Source organism: Salvelinus sp. IW2-2015, linkage group LG7 (genome assembly GCF_002910315.2).
Source record: "Salvelinus sp. IW2-2015 linkage group LG7, ASM291031v2, whole genome shotgun sequence".
Lineage (NCBI taxonomy): Eukaryota > Metazoa > Chordata > Actinopteri > Salmoniformes > Salmonidae > Salvelinus > Salvelinus sp. IW2-2015.
The window spans coordinates 15273348-15293971 of NC_036847.1; the positions used below are offsets into that span (position 1 = coordinate 15273348).

Consider the following 20624-nt stretch of genomic DNA (forward strand, 5'->3'; position numbering starts at 1 on the left):
GAATCCTCTGGCCAATGCAATAAACCGCATATGATATATATTTTTTAGAACGGATAATTTTTTAGTAAGGATAATCAATCTTTCTGAAAATCTTATCAGGGTGCACGTTTTAGATTTCACTTATATTATAGGTCTAAATTAGATTAGTGTACTGATAGCCTGCTTGATAACGTTATGTAATAATAAAACATTCGCCTATATTTAACTGTTTAACTAACTTCATGATTAAGCTTTGAAAAAGCTTAAAATTCTTTTTTAAAGATGCTTTAAATATCCTTGTTTGCAAAAAATAAATACTATACATGTTTCCAGCTGTTGTAGTGTATTAGAGTTTATGTGAAAGTTCCTCACCTGTGTTTTGACGCCAATAATTAAGGCAAAGTAGCCTTCAATGCGGAAATTTACATGACTGTCATATACTGACAGTGACATGAGGAACGTTCCAAGAGGTAGGCTACACGCGGAACTTAAAGGCTAATCTTCGCGGTAGAGACGGGAGCGGCAAGGCGCTCTGCGTTTGTCTCGAATTGTATCGATAGGCTATAGCGGTCAACCACTGCCTGGCATTTAAAAAGTGAAATTGACATCCATAGTCGCGCAGATGGAGCACCTATCGAGGTTCGTAGGTCAGATGTCCTTGGCAGATGACAGCAGAGCGGGCAACATCTCATCTGAGTATATTGTAAGTGGGAATCCTTGGTGTGACCTTCACCATAACTCTCTATTGTTAGTTTATAATTCATTCCGATATATAGACAAATAAGACCAGGCAATATTTTCAGGTGTAAAATATATGATTTAGGGCATGTGTATTCATGAATTGATTGCAATTAACTGGTTAAAATAGGTCTAATGARGTTTTGTGATGTGCAACATGTCGATCACTGGTCCAGATGGGGTAAACCTGCGAGGGAGGATAAAGGAAAAGTGGCTACTGAAATGTTTCCCCTATAATAAAGCTGAAAATCATGTTGGCTCTAAATAAATGCACAATCTCTAATATAGCCTAATTAACACAAACCTTTCAAATCAGTGGATTAAGTCTTTAAGGCACATTTAGAAAGAAGTGTACATAGAAGTAAATCACTAATTCAGTTTTATTTTGACATGACACTGAATAGTGACATTTGCAGAAGTCTATTTACAGTTGAAGTCGGAAGTTTACATACACCTTAGCCAAATACATTTAAACTCAGTTTTTCACAATTCCTGACATTTAATCAGAGTAAAAATTATTTGTCTTAGGTCAGTTAGGATCACCACTTTATTTTAAGAATGTGAAATGTCAGAATAATATTAGAGAGAATTATTTATTTCAGCTTTTATTTCTTTCATCACGTTCCCAGTGGGTCAGAAGTTTACATACACTCAATTTGTATTTGGTATTATTGCCTTTAAATTTTTTAACTTGGGTCAAACATTTCAGGTAGCCTACCACAAGCTTCTCACAATAAGTTGGGTGAATTTTGGCTCATTCCTCCTGACAGAGCTGGTGTAACTGAGTCAAGTTTGTAAGTTGCACACGCTTTTTCAGTTCTGCCCACAGATTTTCTATAAGATTGAGGTCAGGGCTTTGTGATGGCCACTCCAATACCTTGACTTTGTTGTCCTTAAGCTATTTTGCCACAACTTTGAWAGTATGCTTGGGGTCATTGTCCATCTGGAAGACCCATTTGCGACCAAGCTTTAACTTCCTGACTGATGTCTTGAGATGTTGCTTCAATATATCCACATAATTGTCTTTCCTCATGATGCCATCTATTTTATGAAGTGCACAAGTCCCTCCTGCAGCAAAGCACCCCCACAACATGTTTTTGTTTCATCAGACCAGAGGACATTTCTCCAAAAAGTCCAATCTTTGTCCCCATGTGCAGTTGCAAACCGTAGTCTGGCTTTTTTATGGCGGTTTTGGAGCAGTGGCTTCTTCCTTGCTGAGCGGCCTTTCAGGTTATGTCGATATAGGACTCGTTTTACTGTAGATATAGATACTTTTGTACCTGTTTCTTCCAGCATCTTCACAAGGTCCTTTGCTGTTGTTCTGGGATTGATTTGCACTTTTCGCACCAAAGTACGTTACGTTCATCTCTAGGAGACAGAATGCGCCTCCTTCCTGAGTGGTATGATGGCGGCGTGGTCCCATGGTGTTTATACTTGCGTATTATTGTTTTATTGTTTGTACAGATGAACGTGGTCCCTTCAGGCTTTTGGAAATTGCTCCCAAGGATGAACCAGACTTGTGGAGGTCTACAATAATTTTTCTGAGATCTTGGCTGATTTCTTTTTGAATCTCCCATGATGTCAAGCAAGGAGGCACTGAGTTTGAAGGTAGGCCTTGAAATACATKCACAGGTACACCTCCAATTGACTCAAATGATGTCAATTAGCCTATCAGAACCTCTAAAGCCATGACATCATTTTCTGGAATTTTCCAAGCTGTTTAAAGGCACAGTCAACTTAGTGTATGTAAACATCTGGCCCACTAGAATTGTGATACAGTGAATTATAAGTGAAATAATCTGTCTGTAAACAATTGTTGGAAAAAGTACTTGTGTCYTGCACAAAGTAGATGTCCTAACCGACTTTCCAAAACTATAGTTTGTTAACAAGACATTTGTGGAGTGGTTGACTCCAACCTAAGTGTATGTAAACTTCCGACTTCAACTGTAGCTACTGTAGGCTTTTGTTACATCTGAACCTATGTTTCAAGATAGGTAGGCTAGTCATTTTGTTCCTCATTTAGTTTGCAAAGTGAGTTATCTATTAACACTGAGTCCACTAACATTTCCTTGTTACAGCACTGCCCTTTCAGCCCTACTGGTCCATTGTGAATGATGTCAGTGTCTTTTAATTTCCAGAGCCAGATTTTTATCAATAAACATGATTATGTTTTTATGTTGAATTAATGACAACATTGACCAAAATAGTAATTTAGGTGAACTCTTTCTAAGTAGCCTAATTCAAGTGACAGAATGCGCAAAGTGAGAAATGGTGGTCATGTAATAATGTAATGATGTCTATTTTGGGCTATGAAGAGACCTGTGTTATCACATAACTGGCCAGCCTTTCTGTACTGGTTCCACATTACAGGAGCTTAACACAGACATCTGTGGTGAAAACAGACACCACAGGTTTTTATGTGTTTATTCTGATATTTCACCACACCCACGAAAACATTTGCAAAATATGTGTAAGGAACCAATATTTTTTTTTGTTGTTGACAAAGACAAGTCTATTTCCACTCAGGGCCCTTTCATTTCTCAGTTACATGTAAAAAATAAATAAAGAGCATGCCATTTTGATACTGTTGCGTGTCATTGACTGTCAGCTACATTAGCTCCTGCCTAAATTGGATTGTGAGTTCTTGCACTAAGCTAAGGGCTTCTTATATGTTTCATGTGTAACATCTTAGATATCACTGTATGCAGTTGTGTAAAGCACTTAAGTAAAAAATACTTTAAAGTACTACTTAAGTAGTTTTTGATGTATCTGTACTTTACTTTACTCTTTATATTTTTGACAACTTTTACTTTTACTTGACTACATTCCTAAAGAAAATAATGTACTTTTTACTCCATACATTTTTCTTGACACCCAAAAGTACTCATTACATTTAGAATGCTTAGTAGGACAGGAACATTTTCCAATTCACACACTCATCAAGAGAACATCCCTGGTCATCCCTACTGCCTCTTATCTGGCGGACTCACTAAACACAAATGCTCCATTTGTAAATAAGTGTCGAAGCGTGCCGCTAGCTATCCTTAAATAAAAACTAAAAACAATTGTGCCGTCTGGTTTGCTTAATATAAGGAATTTGAAATTATTTGTACTTTTACTTTTGAAACTTAAGGATATTTTTGCAATTAAATTTACTTTTGATACTTAAGTATAGTTAAAACCAAATACGTTTAGACTTTTACTCAAGTAGTATTTTACTGGGTGACTTTCACTTTTACAATGGACATTTCTCCCAAACTCAGCTTTCATGTGTTATGTTTGTTTCTATTTGTTTGTAGAATATTCGTGCTCAGACTTCTATCGTCAAGAAAGATTTTGGCCTTACGACGATAGCGGGGGCACTGATGGAGAATGTAAAGAAGAACCGTTACAAAGACATTTTACCATGTAAGCACCACAATAGAGGCTTAAAACTGTCGTTGTTTTTTACTCTAATTGAAAAAGAGATTCTTGCTTAATACTAAACTTATCTGAACAAAAACTCATGTATTTTTATATAGATGACCAGACCCGTGTGCCCCTGACTCTACTGACAAATGAGAATGATTTTGACTATATCAACGCCAGCTTCATTAAGGTACAGTATTGCTCGCATTTAGTAACAGTCCTATATTGTATCATCATTCAGCTCAATCTGAAAGAGTCACTGAACACATCGATTGGCACCTGTATTTTTCTGTTGCTTATTAGAAAAATTTGATTTCAGTCTTGGAGGTGTGTTTCTTGACAGATTCCGCATTTGGTTAATGATGTTTGTCCCCCATGAGACACTGTAGACAGGGAAGTCTATTTTTTTCATCAAAATCCCCAGAATGATTCAAGATTAATCAGTAATTAATTTGGAKATTTTTGCCAAGGATGTTTTAGTTGTGCAATTTCACATCTAACTAAGGTGTTTGGTGCAGTATTTCTCATGTAGAAAAATGTGCGACGGGTTGTCTTATGTAAACAGTCAGATAGAGAGCATTCACCTCAGCTGTTCACCCATATGTTTGTGGGAAAATGGACATCGTCAAATCAAAACCCAACCTTAATTTACCTGTTGTGACGCACGGATGTTCCAAACTCCATTTTAGACCAGACTGACTTCATGACCAAAATGATCCTATTTACACTTTGTAGTACATTTTGACACTAGAATAACTGTTTTTGACTCATATCGATGTCACGTAGGCCATTTTCAAAGGGATTTGTTGTTTTTAAAAAGCAGTCGCTCTTTAAACTGATTGCTTTATTTAATCTCTCCTCTAGGGTGCAACAAAGACCAAAAAATACATAGCGACCCAAGGGCCTCTGAGACACACTTTGGTGGACTTCTGGCGAATGATTTGGCAGTATGATGTAAAGGTGTGGAAGATCATTTTCAGCTTTATATACATGTAGTGCAGCTTGTACAGTAGCTCTGTTTCCATATAATTTACTCTATTACTAAATGTATAGGAAAAAATGACACTAAAAGATGAATAATGGGAGAATTGTCTCCATATCTTATGCTTGCCATATTTTCTCTCCCTGTTTTAGGTCATAATCATGGCTTGCAGAGAAATTGAAATGGGAAAAGTAAATGCCCTTTTAAATCACCTCTTTTTGAAAAAGGCACAGTGGGAGTGTAAACGTATTAGTGTACTGTAAGATTTATGAACTGTATGATTTTGATGCTTGTGTCCACTTGACTCATAACATTTTATTCAATGTCTTTTTGTAGAAAAAGTGTGAGCGCTACTGGACTACTTTCAAAGAAACAATCCATTTTGGTCCCTTTATTGTGTCAAACGTAAGTGTTTGTCAGTATATCTTCATTATATTGTATGCGAAGGATACGTAGACCACATAGAGTTTTTAGCACCATTTATGCAACTTTCATTTGATGCAGATGTACACTACTGTTCAAAAGTTTGGGGTCACTTAGAAATGTCCTTGTTTTTGAAAGAAAAGCACATTTTTTTTGTCCATTAAAATAACATCAAATTGATCAGAAATACAGTGTAGACATTGTTAATGTTGTAAATCACTATTGTAGCTGGAAACGGCAGATTTTTTATGGAATATCTACGTAGGCGTGCAGAGGCCCATTATCAGCAACCATCACTCCTGTGTTCCAATGGCACGTTGTGTTAGCTTTTTAAGTTTATAATTTTAAAAGGCTAATTGATCATTTGAAAACCCTTTTGCAATTATGTTAGCACAGCTGAAAACTGTTGTACTGATTAAAGAAGCAATAAAACTGTCCTTCTTTAGACTCGTTGAGTATCTGGAGCATCACCATTTGTGGGTTCGATTACAGGCTCAAAATGGCTGGAAACAAATAACTTTCTTCTGAAACTCGTCAGTCTATTCTTGTTCTACACTGTATTTGTCTACACTGTATTTCTGATCAATTTGATGTTATTTTAATGGACACATTTTTTTTACTTTTCTTTCTAAAACAAGGACATTTCTAAGTGACCCCAAACTTTTTAACGGTAGTGTATGTGCTCAGTTGTATTACTATTCATAAAATATAGTGTCTCTAGACAGACGGGTTGCCTCCCACNTTTGGGGTTTTAGGCTGGGTTTCTGTACAGCACTTCGAGATATTAGCTGATGTACGAAGGGCTATATAAAATAAACTTGATTGATTGATTGATTGCTGATAATGGGCCTCTGTATGCCTATGTAGATATTCCATTAAAAAAACTGCCGTTTCCAACTAGAATAGTCATTTACAACATTAACAATGTCTACACTGTATTTCTGATCAATTTGATGTTATTTTAATGGACACATTTTTTTACTTTTCTTTCTAAAACAAGGACATTTTTAAGTGACCCCAAACTTTTTAACGGTAGTGTATGTGCTCAGTTGTATTACTATTCATAAAATATAGTGTCTCTAGACAGACGGGTTGCCTCCCACACCAAATGTTCCAGTGTGCACATAGTGCTGGTGACCTATAGTCTTCTGAAACTATTCATGAAGAGTTCCATTTTTACCTAACAGCCTGCAGAGATGATTTGTCATTTCCTGTGAACTAAGTGTACCCTCTTTTGTTATTTCATGGCACTGCACATTGACCCATATGTTGTTGTCTGCATGGAACACAGGGATCTGTTTCAGGAAACACTAGAAAATGTTTAGTGAAATGTCTTTGCAGTTTGAGGAATCTAGCCCATATGAGGAAGTCGTTTTCCGTACTCTGACAGTGAGATATCATGAGGTAAGTGTCCAACTATGAAAAAGGGGAAATATTGTTTTATTTCTGTGCAGCACTAGTCACACAAAATCTAAATGGTTGAATTTAATCAGTATTTTCCAACAACCGTTATTCACTTTGGATAATCTCACATTGTTTGTAAATTTCCAGGAAGTTGAATGAGGGAGCCAGTGAAGTAATCTGCTCGACCAGGCAAATTAGCAGTAATTGCTCGTAAAGTGAAACTGAGAAAAATGACTTCAAAGTTGTTTTATTGTTACTATGTTTTATTGTTACTATGAGGTTATTTTTTATTAATATTGACCCTGACCTCTGACATGACCTTTGACCCTAGACGGCAGTTACTGCCTTCTTGCTTGGTACACCCACTGGAATATATATTTTTTTTTACACAAACTTGTGTTAATATATTTATTTGTATGTGGCTGTCAGGGTCATATAGTTTGTATCAGCAAAGAACAATAAATAATACCAAGGTAAACCGTGGACACCAGTCCAAAGCTCAGTGAAACCAAGGTAAAAGGCAGTAACTGAATTGAGTGATGGCAGTTACTGCCTTTTTCCAGTTACTGTAAGCATAACCCCCCATTTTCTCCATAACACAACACAATGTAGGCAGGATATTTGTCCACATGATAAAGCATGTATTTAATGTGTAAAAAATGTCAATAACTCATATGACAAAATGTGCAGTTACCACTCTTTTGCTTGGTAGGGTAGTAATGCAAACCATGTTTTGTGCTAGGAAACACGGAAAATCTCTCAATTCCAATACACAGCTTGGCCTGATCATGACGTTCCATACACGGTTTATGGTATTTTAGGAATGATGGATATGGCTCGCAAAGACCAGGGAAACAACACTAGCCCTGTTCTCATCCACTGCAGGTTTGTTTGTCTCCTACTCTACAGTACATTTGATACAGCACAGCCTAAAATGCCAAGCTGTTATTACTGTCTGCCTGGTGGGCTTTTTGTGCTCTGAGATGTAATGATCATGCTCAGACAGATTATGATCCATATGCCCATTAAAATTCATCCATGCATATAATTTAATGTTGTTTATCACGAGGCCACATGTACTCCTTGAGCTCAATGCATTTTAATGACGCAATTTAAATGAAGTGAGAAATGTTAAATATTCAGGACCTGATGTGGTCCATCGACTCATATGACTTATGTCTATGTTGTGGCCTTCTGTGGTTATGTTCCAGTATTATCAGAGTGATGAATGAAGCATGTATTTTTCTCTTGTATTTTCAGTGCTGGTTGTGGAAGAACAGGGGTGATTTGTGCCCTGGATTATGTTCACGATCTTCTTGTGACAAAGGTATTACTACTTATGTTCAGGACAGTACATTGATGGCATCCTTTAGGGAATTGGTTTAACAAAACATTTGTATACTGCACTGATGAATAATAAAACAAGAACAATACAAACAATACAAACGATAAGTGTTTTGGTAAATCCATGTTTCCACACCAGCAAATTAAAGAAGATTTCAGTATCATGAAGATTGTAGTGGAACTAAGGAGACAGAGGCCATCAGCAGTTCAGACAAAGGTATTTTATTATCAGACAGAATTCGATATCAGATCAAAATTGTGTTTATTTACATATATGTGTTATAGTACATACTGAAATACTCTACTTCCCCATCTCTTCTCTCAGGAACAGTATCAGTTTGTGTTTTCTGCCGTGGCTTACATGTTTGAGAAGGCTTTACGGTCAGCTGAGAACAACTCCCAGAATCTCACCAAAGTAAGACAGACTCTGCTACTTTTGTTCAACCATAGTATAATGTTTTTGTAATTGCTATTTCCAACCCCCAGGTGTTAGCCTTTCTACAACACAGTGTTCAGCACATGCCATACTGGCATTCATGGACAAGCAAGCTTTACTAAAGCAATGACATGAGAGGGCATGCAGTATTATTGTCAGGGTTGGATAGGTTAATCTAAATGTAATCCATTGCATTTACTAGTTACCTGTCCAAAATTATAATCAGTAATATAACTTTTGGATTACCCAAACTCAGTAATGTAATCTGATTGCTTTCATTTACATTTGGATTACTTTCCCCTTAAGAGGCATTAGAAGAAGACAAAACGGATCCATCAAACCCATTTGGTGTGTTATTATAGTGGTCTATGGTCAGACTCGTTCAGGTGGAACAAATGTAAACTTGCAGTTTTATCAATGCTGAATTGAATGTCATTTTAAAAAAGTGTCGTGTTTTTTRCCCCCGCAAACATCCTTTCTGAATTTAAAAGTAATCCAATAGTTTTTCAAAAGTATCTGTAATCTGATGACAATATTTTTGCAGGTTAAGTAACCGACTACAGTTACCAGTTTTTGTAATCAGATTACATGTAATCATTTACTCCCAAACCCTGATTATGGTAATTATTGGCATGTCTGTGATGCAGTCAGAAACCTGCATGAGGTCAAAGCTGACACAGTTTGAAAATAACTTCAGCTGCCAGTGTGTGAGTTTTTCTGTGACAAAAACCCCTTGTGTCATCCATTTCATCAGATCATACTGTATTAGACTTCTCTCTGAGATTTCAATGTGATGAGTTGAGTTTGGGAAAAAAGAGAAATGTTAAGCAGGAAACATCCAGCCTGCATGCTTCCTCTATATGTAGTGCTGGCGCATTGAAATCATTGTTCACCCATTTTCAGACAGAGCAGCGCCTGAACTTGAGAGACAGAGTCCTATAACTCTCTGATGTACTGTTGATTTTGTTCTGAATAGAGTAACCAACCTTTATATGATGGTGTTGCATCTGTGAAGACATCTCCACCGACAACATCAGCCAGCGCTCAGACACTGACACTTGCAGAAAGGTAGGAGTTCATGGACACATGAAATTTGAAACAACTTAATTTCTCTTCAGTGGAGGAAGGGGAGGACACTTAATTTTTTTTTAAATTTTCGATAAAACTATACTAAATATATCACCAAATACAGTGGGGAGAACAAGTATTTGATAACCTGCAAAATCGGCAGTGTTTCCTACTTACAAAGCATGTAGAGGTCTGTAATTTTTATCATAGGTACACTTCAACTGTGAGAGACAGAATCTAAAACAAAAATCCAGAAAATCACATTGTATGATTTTTAAGTAATTAATTTGCATTTTATTGCATGACATAAGTATTTGATACATCAGAAAAGCAGAACTTAATATTTGGTACAGAAACCTTTGTTTGCAATTACAGAAATCATACGTTTCCTTACCGTCATCTTGAACTTCTTCCATTTTCTAATAATTGTGCTAACAGTTGTTGCCTTCTCACCAAGCTGCTTGCCTATTGTCCTGTAGCCCATCCCAGCCTTGTGCAGGTCTACAGTTTTATCCCTGATGTCCTTACACAGCTCTCTGGTCTTGGCCCTGTCTCTTATACACATCTAGATGTGTATAAGAGACAGGAGTGGAGAACAGGAGGGCTTCTTAAAGAAAAACTAACAGGTCTGTGAGAGCCGGAATTCTTACTGGTTGGTAGGTGATCAAATACTTATGTCATGCAATAAAATGCAAATTAATTACTTAAAAATCATACAATGTGATTTTCTGGATTTTTGTTTTAGATTCCGTCTCTCACAGTTGAAGTGTACCTATGATAAAAAATMACAGACCTCTACATGCTTTGTAAGTAGGAAAACCTGCAAAATCGGCAGTGTATCTAAAATACTTGTTCTCCCCACTGTATATGTCGCCAAATAACTGATTACAACACATTGTTTTGCAATGAAGGTCTACAGTAGCCTTAACAGCAATCTCTAGGGTAGCACTATTGTGTAGCCGGAGGACAGCTATTTTCCGTCCTCCTCTGGGTACATTGACTTCAATACAAAACCTACAGTAGGAGGCTCATGGTTCTCAACCCTTTTCGTAGACTTACACAGTAATTATGACAACTTCCATAGGACGTCCTCCAACCTATCAGAGCTTATGCAGCATGAAGTGACATTTTGTCCATCCAATCAAAGGATCAGAGAATGAGTCTAGTACTGAAAGCATAAGATACAGCTAGCTAGCACTGCAGTGTGGTGAGTATTTGACTCAAATAGAGCGCAAGACAGTTTAACAGTTTTAAACAAATTAATTTCTTCAAAAATGAAGGAGCAGAGACAGAGAGAGACAGAGAGAGACAGAGAGAGACAGAGACAGAGAGAGACAGAGACAAAGAGACAGAGGGATAGAGAGAGGGAGKGAGAGAGACATAAATAGAGAGAGAATGGGATAAAGGGATAGAGAGAGATATAAGGAGAAAGGGATAGAGAGAGGGATAGAGAGGGGGAGAGAGAGAGAGAGTGTTTTTCTTCATATTAGTTTACCTTTCACTTACTTAGCTAATGCAGCTAATTTAGCCTACTCAACAACCTGACACAAACTGATAGGAATGCTATTTATGTTAGGTAGCTGGCTAAAGCTATCCAACACTGCAGCTCTTCTAAGTAAAGGTAAGCATTTATAAATGTATTGCCACCGGGGCCCGCCAGTGTAACTGATAAACTGCTTTCTGTACACTATACTGTGTGATTGTATTATACACAATTACAACAACAGTTGTGACTTTAATAAGCAGCCTGAGTTAATGATACCACAGTAAGGTGCTCAGATACAATGGGGGAAGTTGATTCAGGTTGGTAGAGAGATCGAGAGTTTTGAGACAAGGGAAGAAAGAATGCTTCCTGTTTTGTTCAAGTGAGTTCACGGTCTTCTATTTTAGTTTGCAGTACAACAGTTTTATGTTTGAGTACTTTACATGCTGGGTGTGTAGGGTATGACGTTTAAGTGTACATAGGCTTATCAACACCAAGTTATGTAGTACTATTTCATAGTAGTTGATTGTTACAATATATACAAGCAAATAGTTGGCTATATTGAAATATGTACTGCATATTGAAATACTGTGTTGTGGTACACATTGATCTTGAATAAAACATGACTTTAATCCAGTTAGCTTTAGATTAACATTTAACAGAACTTTAGGACACAACGTCCTTATGATTAATGAAGCAGAAGGATTTCACCATGCTTGTACTACTAAACATTCATCATGTTGCAGAGGAAGTGACAAACTGGGCTGTTAAACTTCCCTTTCACACCCTCTCTCCTCCCTCCCATATGTTAAACTGCTACTGAAAATCCCTCAGCTCGCATCACAGGCTTAGAGAAAAATGATCTCTTTTCTGTAAACAATAATATAGTTAGTAGGGAATCATCATAGTAAAGCTGCAATTCCTTATCAATCTTCATTTCTACTATCCTACTAGTAAAGATCCGCTGTAGATGCTCCAAAAGAAAACAGACTTGGTAATGAAAATCCAGTCTTCTATATAATAGTCATGACCATCTGGTGTGTAGGGTAGAAACAACAAGGCTATATTTGTACCTTTTTGCTTTTCGCTGTTTGTGGAATTGATATTGATATCTACTCCTCTTTAGATATTCTAATGTGCAGTACAGAGCGCCTCGGCCTCGTCAGCAGAAGATGAATGACGTATATGCCGTGGTCAGCAAGTCCAAACAGCTCCCACCACCAGCCTCTTCCACCGCCCCTCTGGCCGCTCTCTGTCACTATGACAACGAAGAGCTGGGCGTCCCAAAATTCCATGCCGGTGCTCTTTACAGCATGGTCAAGCCCAAGAGCAGGTGTCTTCCAGCCAAACCGCCACCAGCTGTCTCACCCATATATGACACAGCCGGACTAGCCAATCACAGYCTAGCTGAGGCCTCGGCAGGGGAGGACCAGAGTGGCTATGAGCTGGTCACAGGTGAGAGAATTTCAGGGCACTGTTTGGAGACCAATGTGAGGCCAGCTATGGTTCTGTTTGTGTCATTAGTGCCCTGCACAAAATATTGCAATCTAGATCTAGTGACCAATACTTTCAGGTTTCTTGCCAGTAACAATMCCTTGACGGCCATATTGAACTGTTTATGTAGAAAATGTCTTACTGATTCTTATCGTTTGCTTTTTTCTAGCTGAGTGTTATTCCTCGACAGAAGAGGACTATGAATATGTCTCAAATCCCATCAAATGCATGACCAACAGCTGCACTCCTGGTAGCATGGGTGAATATCTGCTTGTCTTTCTAATAATGTTGTCCAATGTCATATACTGTATCTAAAGCCATTATAGCTACCCAATGTAATATCCATTTCCTCAGAATCTCATGAGTAAAATGATTGCGACTGGATGCCAAAACAAGGCTAGGTCATCTGTTAGATGCACTTGCAGGTGTCTTCAAGTAATTCCAACCACACTTCTCAACTTTCCCRCAGATTTCAACTGTCGCATTAAAAAACCCAAAGGGCCTCGGGATCCCCCGGCAGAGTGGAGTCGTGTGGAGAGATGACACAGCAGCCATATACCAGGCCTGGCCACATCTTTACTCATTCATGTTTGACAAGCAATGGAAATGGGCTCTTTATTTATTTTTACTTTCTGTGAACATCTACTGTATGTGATCACAAAAATACAGTTATCTATCTATCTTTTGTAACCCATTTGAGTTCGTATATTTTTCAGATCTTGTGATTTATATTACTGATGAAAGAATAAACTATATTAAACAACTTTCAATTCTGAGACAAGTATTACTTTTGAATACCATTTACCGATTGAAGTGCAGTGGTGCTATAGTGTGATTGTAGTAACCAACAGGTGGCACTATAGTAACAGGAGATCATTAGTTTTTTTCATTATTGACGTTTCAGCTATTGTAAAATGTGTTTTCACAGGTAGACTCATGCTTTATTGCTTTGATGTCTACTAATTGCTGGTAACAAGGACTTACAATAAAGACAACAATGTCTTCAAGGTTCTTTGAAATATGTCTTTGTATTAGCCCTGTGTACCACACAATCATTGCAGTGTACATGTAGATACAATAAATGTTCTTGTGATCACAGTAAAAACTGTGTACTGTACTGGAAAACAGTTTGTTGAACATTCTGTGCAGCTTTGAAGATTGACCTCTGAACTTTTGTGGCTGTGCTGCTATGATGTTTCAGTCACAGAAATCAATCGAAAGCCAGCTTCTTATACTCTGAAATGAACATTTGTGTATCTTCCAGATACCAAGCTAATACTCTGTCTGCAGAAAAAAACTGGGAGCAGTCTGGAGATTAAGTCTGCAATACACTTCAATATCTAACCAATTATAGCCACTGGTTTAAATGTGTGGTCCTATGTCATGTTCCTATAGAAACTTGCCCACAATAACATATTTTTTCTACCCCATCCATGGAGACRCAATGCTGAGAGGAGCATCAGAAAGTGAGAGGGTATTGGATTTAGGCAGAAAAAAAGAGACACTTGAGGGGGTGTTGCTAATGACCACTCCATTTTCTAGTTGGCAGAGCCTGTGGCATGTCAGGGGTTTAAACTCGGCTGGATGGCTAATCCCATTCAGCAGATGCTAATGTGAAATGAGAATCTAATGACCTTCTGCCATGGCTTCTCAACCCAAGCCTCCAGCTATCTCATAGCAACCCCTCACTCAGCTTCACACACACACACATACACACACACATACACACACATTAAAATGCACTAAAGCGGAATACATATTTAGACCTATTCTGATGTTTATTTGCTGGTGTGTCTGATGTATCGACGGCTGATATCAAATCTCCCCTTAGGGGATCAATAGAATCTCATCCTAACAGAAACTCATAAATAAATCAGAACAAAATGTGCCTCTACATCGTACAGTAACTGTCATACTGAGTGGGACGTATTTGCTTTGTGTGCAAATACATCAGAGAAAGAAAAGTAGTTATCTGGATAGCATTACGTTAAAATGCCACAAGTTCTATTATTTGTATCAGTTTATTATTCAGTATGGATGTGGCAGAAGTTATTCTATTTAGTCTAAGTGGGTCATTCTGTGGTTGATCTCTTAGGATTGTTAATGTTACCAGTGAGTAAAATGCAGATAAGGTGTAAAACTGCTCTCCTAAGACAAATGTTTCACGTTAATACCAAGCTAAGTTGAAATAGTCAACCATAGCCTGTGGCCATTGTGTAAAATACAGACACAGAGCGTATAGGGTGGGCACTTAGAAATTGAACCTGACTTGTATAGGCTTTTTTACGAGCGGAAAAGTATTGATTGGTCCATATCTTGCATCTGATCTCATTACCCATCTGTTTTCTTACTTCAATTACTATTCAATACATTCAGAGAAATCAATTTTAGAGTAAGACCTTTCCTATCTTTTAGGTCAAATATCAATGAAAATAAATCCATATCCATATGAGTAAAGAAAAATAACATGAATCCAATTGCACACAGTGTTGTTTGGTACGAAAATGAGTGTGAGGGAGAGGGAGGGTGAAGGGTGAAGATTACAACATCAACTGGCCTTTGTGAATATGTGTGTTGGCATTGAATGAATAGGGGTTTTGGATGTATATTGCTCTGAGCTGCTGAGGGTTAGAGCCAGAAGGTAAGTAGAGGGATGAAGGGGTGAGAGGGAGTTGGGTTGGACCGCTGTCAAAGTGCTGTAAGACAGGAGGTAGAGAGGGGAAGAGGCTGGTTTCAATTAAAGACCTGGCAGGACTGGACGCTCAGTGGTTTGACTCTGGTGAAAAGAGGCGAAAGTTCAATAGCTGTAATGTAATCCACATAATTACATGTATTATTTATTTTACATTATGACACTTCCAAACCAACAGAAAGTCCACTGGATTACGCCATAGCTACAGAATGTGTAGCGAGTGACAGTGCACCTTTAAAGGTCCAATGCAGCCATTTTTATCTCAATATCAAATCATTTCTGAGTAACAATTAAGTACCTTACTGTGACTGATTTCAATTAAAATGATCCAAAAGAAACAAAAAAAGCTTCATAGCAAAGAGCAATTTCTCAAACAATAATTTTGCCAGGACTGTCTGGGATTGGTCTGAGTTGGCAGGGGAAAACTGAAAACTATCTGTTATTGGCAGAGAGGTGTGGATTTTTTTATTGGTCTATTAACTAGGCAGGCCAAAACTCAATCCCACCAATACAGGCTGACATTTCCGATACTATTTTCGAACACCTCTTACACTAAAAGGACATTATCATCATTTTCAAAATATTATTCCAACCTCATAGTGTGAAAATATAAAATACAGGAAAATCACATTATTGCCTGCACTGGGCCTTTAAGAATTGTCTCATACAGTGTCTGGGCAACATACAATGTTTTCCTGTCTTAGTGCCTTTGTCAGTTCCCCCTAGACTTCAAACTGTAATGTAAATGTCACCATCACTGGATATGTTTATTGATTAATACATTGATATGGGATTAAGCTACAGGCTAGAGGCGAGCATCAAGCTAACTGAATTCTCTCCAGTTCAGTTTGAGAATGCCTATGAGTTGGACTCTCTGGGGCAAAGAGCTGGAGTGCAGGAGGTTTGGGAGTGTACAATGATTACAGCAAAGGATGCTGGTAGTGCAGCAGGAACTATGGTTAAAATGTATTATACTCCCTCTGAAACTTATACATACTGTGTTCTTTCTCCCTCCCTTTCTCTGTCTCACTTTCTCTCTCACTTCCTCTCTAACTTTCTCGCTCGCTTTCTTTATCTCTCTATCTCACTCACTCACTCATTCTCTCCAATCACAAAGTACAGCTCTTTCTGAAATAGCAGAAGTGGGGGGATGGCACAGTGAGTGTGCTGCGTGGCAGTGGCTTTGCTGATGCAGCTCCAAGACTTGGGGTGTTGGCTCAAAGAGTGGAAAGGAGACCACAGGCATGCATGAATTGGAATTCAAGTGGAAAGGCCTGTGTATCAGTGAACAACAGCTGCTTACCAAATTGCCACTCAACCCATCACTGATACCAGCCATTACCTACTGTCCATCTACTGTGATGCCCTGAGCATAGACCATCTTTATTGATCATCATACATAAGTATGGCCATACATTTCATACTACTATTATCTATATATTTTTCTCTCTAGCCTATTAGTATTACCACATACACTAGTATTCACAATATCACTGTATACTGTAAAATACTGCTGTATTTACTGTAGATTATTTTTGGCATCTCATGTTTTGAGTTTTACTCAATATATTGCCACAAGCAATTTCATGTCAATCGATTAGAAAAATGCATGGAGAACTTTCCCAGATATCTATGCAGTGTTTAATGCAAACTGAAAAGTCATTTCCCCCCTGGAATATCCCACCGACTGGAATAATGGGAATACTGCTGTTGGGGCACAGCACAAAAAAGTGTTGCTTAGCAACTGTTTCAGCTCCATCTTGAAGTTTACTTAATTTTTTTGCAATAAGATAAAAACAACACAATGGAAATTGTACACTATTGTAAACTGTAGTGATATAATTCACTATGAGAAGCAGCTATATAGTGCTTTCCTGTCTTTTTACTGTGTATCGCCATACTTGATAAGTGTTCTCTCATGTCACATTTTAAGAGTTTGAGATCAGTTGTTTTCCATTACGAACCCAAGCAATCATACACATTTGAAAGAAAATTAGCACATAAACCGCTGCATGAAAGGCCTAAAAATACATCTTTACAATGAGACAGGACTACTGGCTTGATTTTAACGAGAACCTTCATGAGATACAGGCTCAAACAGTCAAATGTACCAGTTTTCCTTTCCACCTCGCTGTGGTTAAGGGAAGGAGGGGGCTCTTTGTGGTCTGGATCCTCTAAACTACACACATGATTTCACAAACAGCTGCAGTGGCTTATAGGGGCCAGATGTGAGGCTCATGGGACTAAAGCTGCAGTGCTGTGGAAGAAGCAGCCTGGGGACAGGCCTAACTGCCCAGCAGTCAATAGAAAGGAGCATTGTCATGCATGCTGCAACCCTTTTTATGGTGACTTGAGCAAATTAACAGGGAGTAGGCATCAATTTACACGTACATTCCTCCTCCGTTAACAATTTCTGTTTGCCAAGTCTCTCTCTCTCTCTGTGTGTAGTTAGGTTTAGGGTTAGGGGTTAGGGAAAATAAGATTTTGAATGGGAATACATTTTTTGGTCCCCACATGGATAGTAAAACCAACGGGTGTGTGTGTGTGTCATGAACATTTCAAACTGTTACAACCTAAAGCCCCTGATGTGAAGGTGGTTATGCCTCACAACAATTAGAATTGCCTGCTTCTTTACACCGGGCTACTACTGTGTTACAAAGATACACATCAGGGGAGCGCTATTTTCAGTTTGATCCTTGGAAATGCAAATGGCCATTTACTTTTTTTGGGGTGTGAAAATAAGATTCTATGATAGGTGAACTCGCAACAGTAACTACAAGCATGGTTTTCTGGGAAATTAAGAAAGCTTCACATCTTGTGATTTTGGCTGAAGACAAATAGTTTTGAAATTGTGATTACTGCGAAAACAGGACAACAACTATTGGGGACAAGAGGGTGTGTTGTGTTAAAATGGAAATATATACTGTAGGTAGGCTTCTGTACCAGCAGAATATTCTAGTACAGCTGAGCGTTTGGCAAAGACTGACTGCAGCAGAGCTGGGGGTGACATGTTGAGTTGTTTTATTGATTAAATAATCCAAACATATATTCTCTCAGTGCAATAAAAATGTTGTTCTCTTACCCTGGAGACATTAGACAACTTGCTATGATTGAATAGAGCCCTATGTGTATCTGTCTACAAAAATAACTAATTTGTTTGATTGTTGCATTCCTGTTGCCACTGGGAGGCAGTGGTGGCTTCCAGGGGGTAGAGTGCAGTTCAAGGCAGGCTCTCAGGCTGACTACAGCACAGAGTAATGTTAAAGCATGTGGAATTAACTTTGGCCATTAGATGTTTCCAGCCTCTGAAATTGCCAACATCATTTCTTATTTCAAAGGCTGAGTTTAAAGTATTAATGGTTTCTTAAATAATTCATTCATATTGAGGTTAATGAAGTTTAACTGCAGAAATCATAGGTCCCTCAACATAACAATATATCTGTGTAACACTCAAGAAGTGTCTTTCTCTAATACACTCTGGCCCTGCTCCAACCCCATGAGAAGACAGGACCCATAAGGGACTACTGCTTCTGAACTGCACTAAGTCTGATAATAATGTATGCAATCTAATTAATAAGGATACTTCCAGGGAGAACCTGACATCATCATAAAGGACAGACACCACCTAGACTATTTTATTCTATCAAATGGTAAATGAATGTTACAGAATTGGACTGAGATCATATACAGTACTAAAGAGACCATGTGCCATAGGCCTGTATGTAAAATGCCAATACCGTTCTGATTTCCATTTTGTATCTGGCATATTATCATTGTCCCATGATAACAGAGACCTGCTTTGTAGACTGATATCAGAATATTCTGTACATTTATGAATCGATGCTCATTGAATAAGAAAATAACTGTAATTAGATTGATAGAATTAGTTACTGTGTGTCCTCAGTGGGAGTCATCTGTTTGTAATGACATCTCCAGACATAGCAACCTTTCTGGAGGAATCCATTGAACTTTGCTATGACTGCTGAATAATACTTTTCTTATATTTAGAAACTTCATTGGTGCAGTGTATTTTTGTAGTTCCCAAGACAAAATAAATGTAAACAAACACATCTGGGAAGAACACCCCACACCAAATATGATTGGAGGGTGGCTCCAGTAAAGATGCTGGGGTCCCTGTGATGAGGTTTGTGTTTTTCAAAGGAAACCACATGGACATTTCATCTGCTCTGGAGGTTCATGGTCCTGCATTTCCCCTGCTCACATCTCCCAGCATTCAGCAGGGCACCATCCTCCGAAAGCACAGTGTGGTCGAGGAACTGAGGAGGAAGGGCTGTCTTCCTCAAGTGGCTTCAATTAGAGACAGTCACAATTACAGAGGGAGGGAGTACACGTGGCCAAACCTGCCATGCTCAAACTCCAACTGGATTACAGGGACAGGGACAGGGAGGCTACCAATGCGAGCCAGGCTACTTGGTCATTCCTAACCCACCCAACCCAAACCAAGGGTTATTTTAGGAACTTTACGGTTTTTGTATCTGGACTGGTCCAATTCCAATCCCATCAACTCAATGAGTGTGATTCAACCTAGAATACCATACTACCTAATGAAATGTTTTGCATTATATGGTTCCACTTCCCAGGCCTCATGAAGGCCCACATACACTGAGTATACAAAGCATTAAGGATACCTGCTCTTTCCATGACATAGACTGACCAGGTGAATCCAGATGAAAGCTATGATCTTTTATTGATGTCACTAGTTAAATCCATTTCAATCAGTGTAGATGAAGGGGAGGAGACAGGTTAAAGAAGGAGACATGGATTGTGTATGTGTGCCATTCAGAGGGTGAATGGGCAAGAAAAAACATTTCAGTGCCTTTGAACGTGGTATGTTAGTAGCTGACAAGCTCTCTGGTTTGTGTCAAGAACTGCAATCCTGCTGGGTTTTTCACGCTCAACAGTTTCCCATGTCTATCAATAATGGTTCACCACTCAAAGGACATCCAGCCAACTTAAAACAACTGTGGGAAGCATTGGAGTCATCATGAACCAGCATCCATCCCTGTGGAACGCTTTCGACACATTGTAGAGTCCATGCCCTGATGAATTGAGACTGTTCTGAGGGCAAAAAGTGGGGGGGCAACTCAACATTAGGAAGGTGTTCCTAATGTTTGGTATACTCTGTATGTTGACAAATGGAAATGCATCCAAT

The 20624-nt window shown here is 38.4% G+C and overlaps 1 protein-coding gene across 1 annotated transcript; it reads left to right on the forward strand.

Annotated features, from left to right (window-relative positions):
• Positions 1–527: 527 nt before the first annotated feature.
• LOC111966930 (tyrosine-protein phosphatase non-receptor type 18-like) lies at positions 528–13778 on the forward strand. The gene is made up of 15 exons (XM_023991872.2): positions 528–682; positions 4017–4125; positions 4239–4315; positions 4990–5085; positions 5260–5298; positions 5444–5512; positions 6872–6934; positions 7677–7819; positions 8195–8261; positions 8418–8495; positions 8604–8693; positions 9691–9733; positions 12385–12720; positions 12929–13018; positions 13229–13778. The coding sequence occupies exons 1-15, from the start codon at positions 602–604 to the stop codon at positions 13300–13302; spliced, it is 1455 nt and encodes a 484-aa protein (XP_023847640.2). The 5' UTR covers positions 528–601; the 3' UTR covers positions 13303–13778.
• The last annotated feature ends 6846 nt before the right edge of the window (positions 13779–20624 follow it).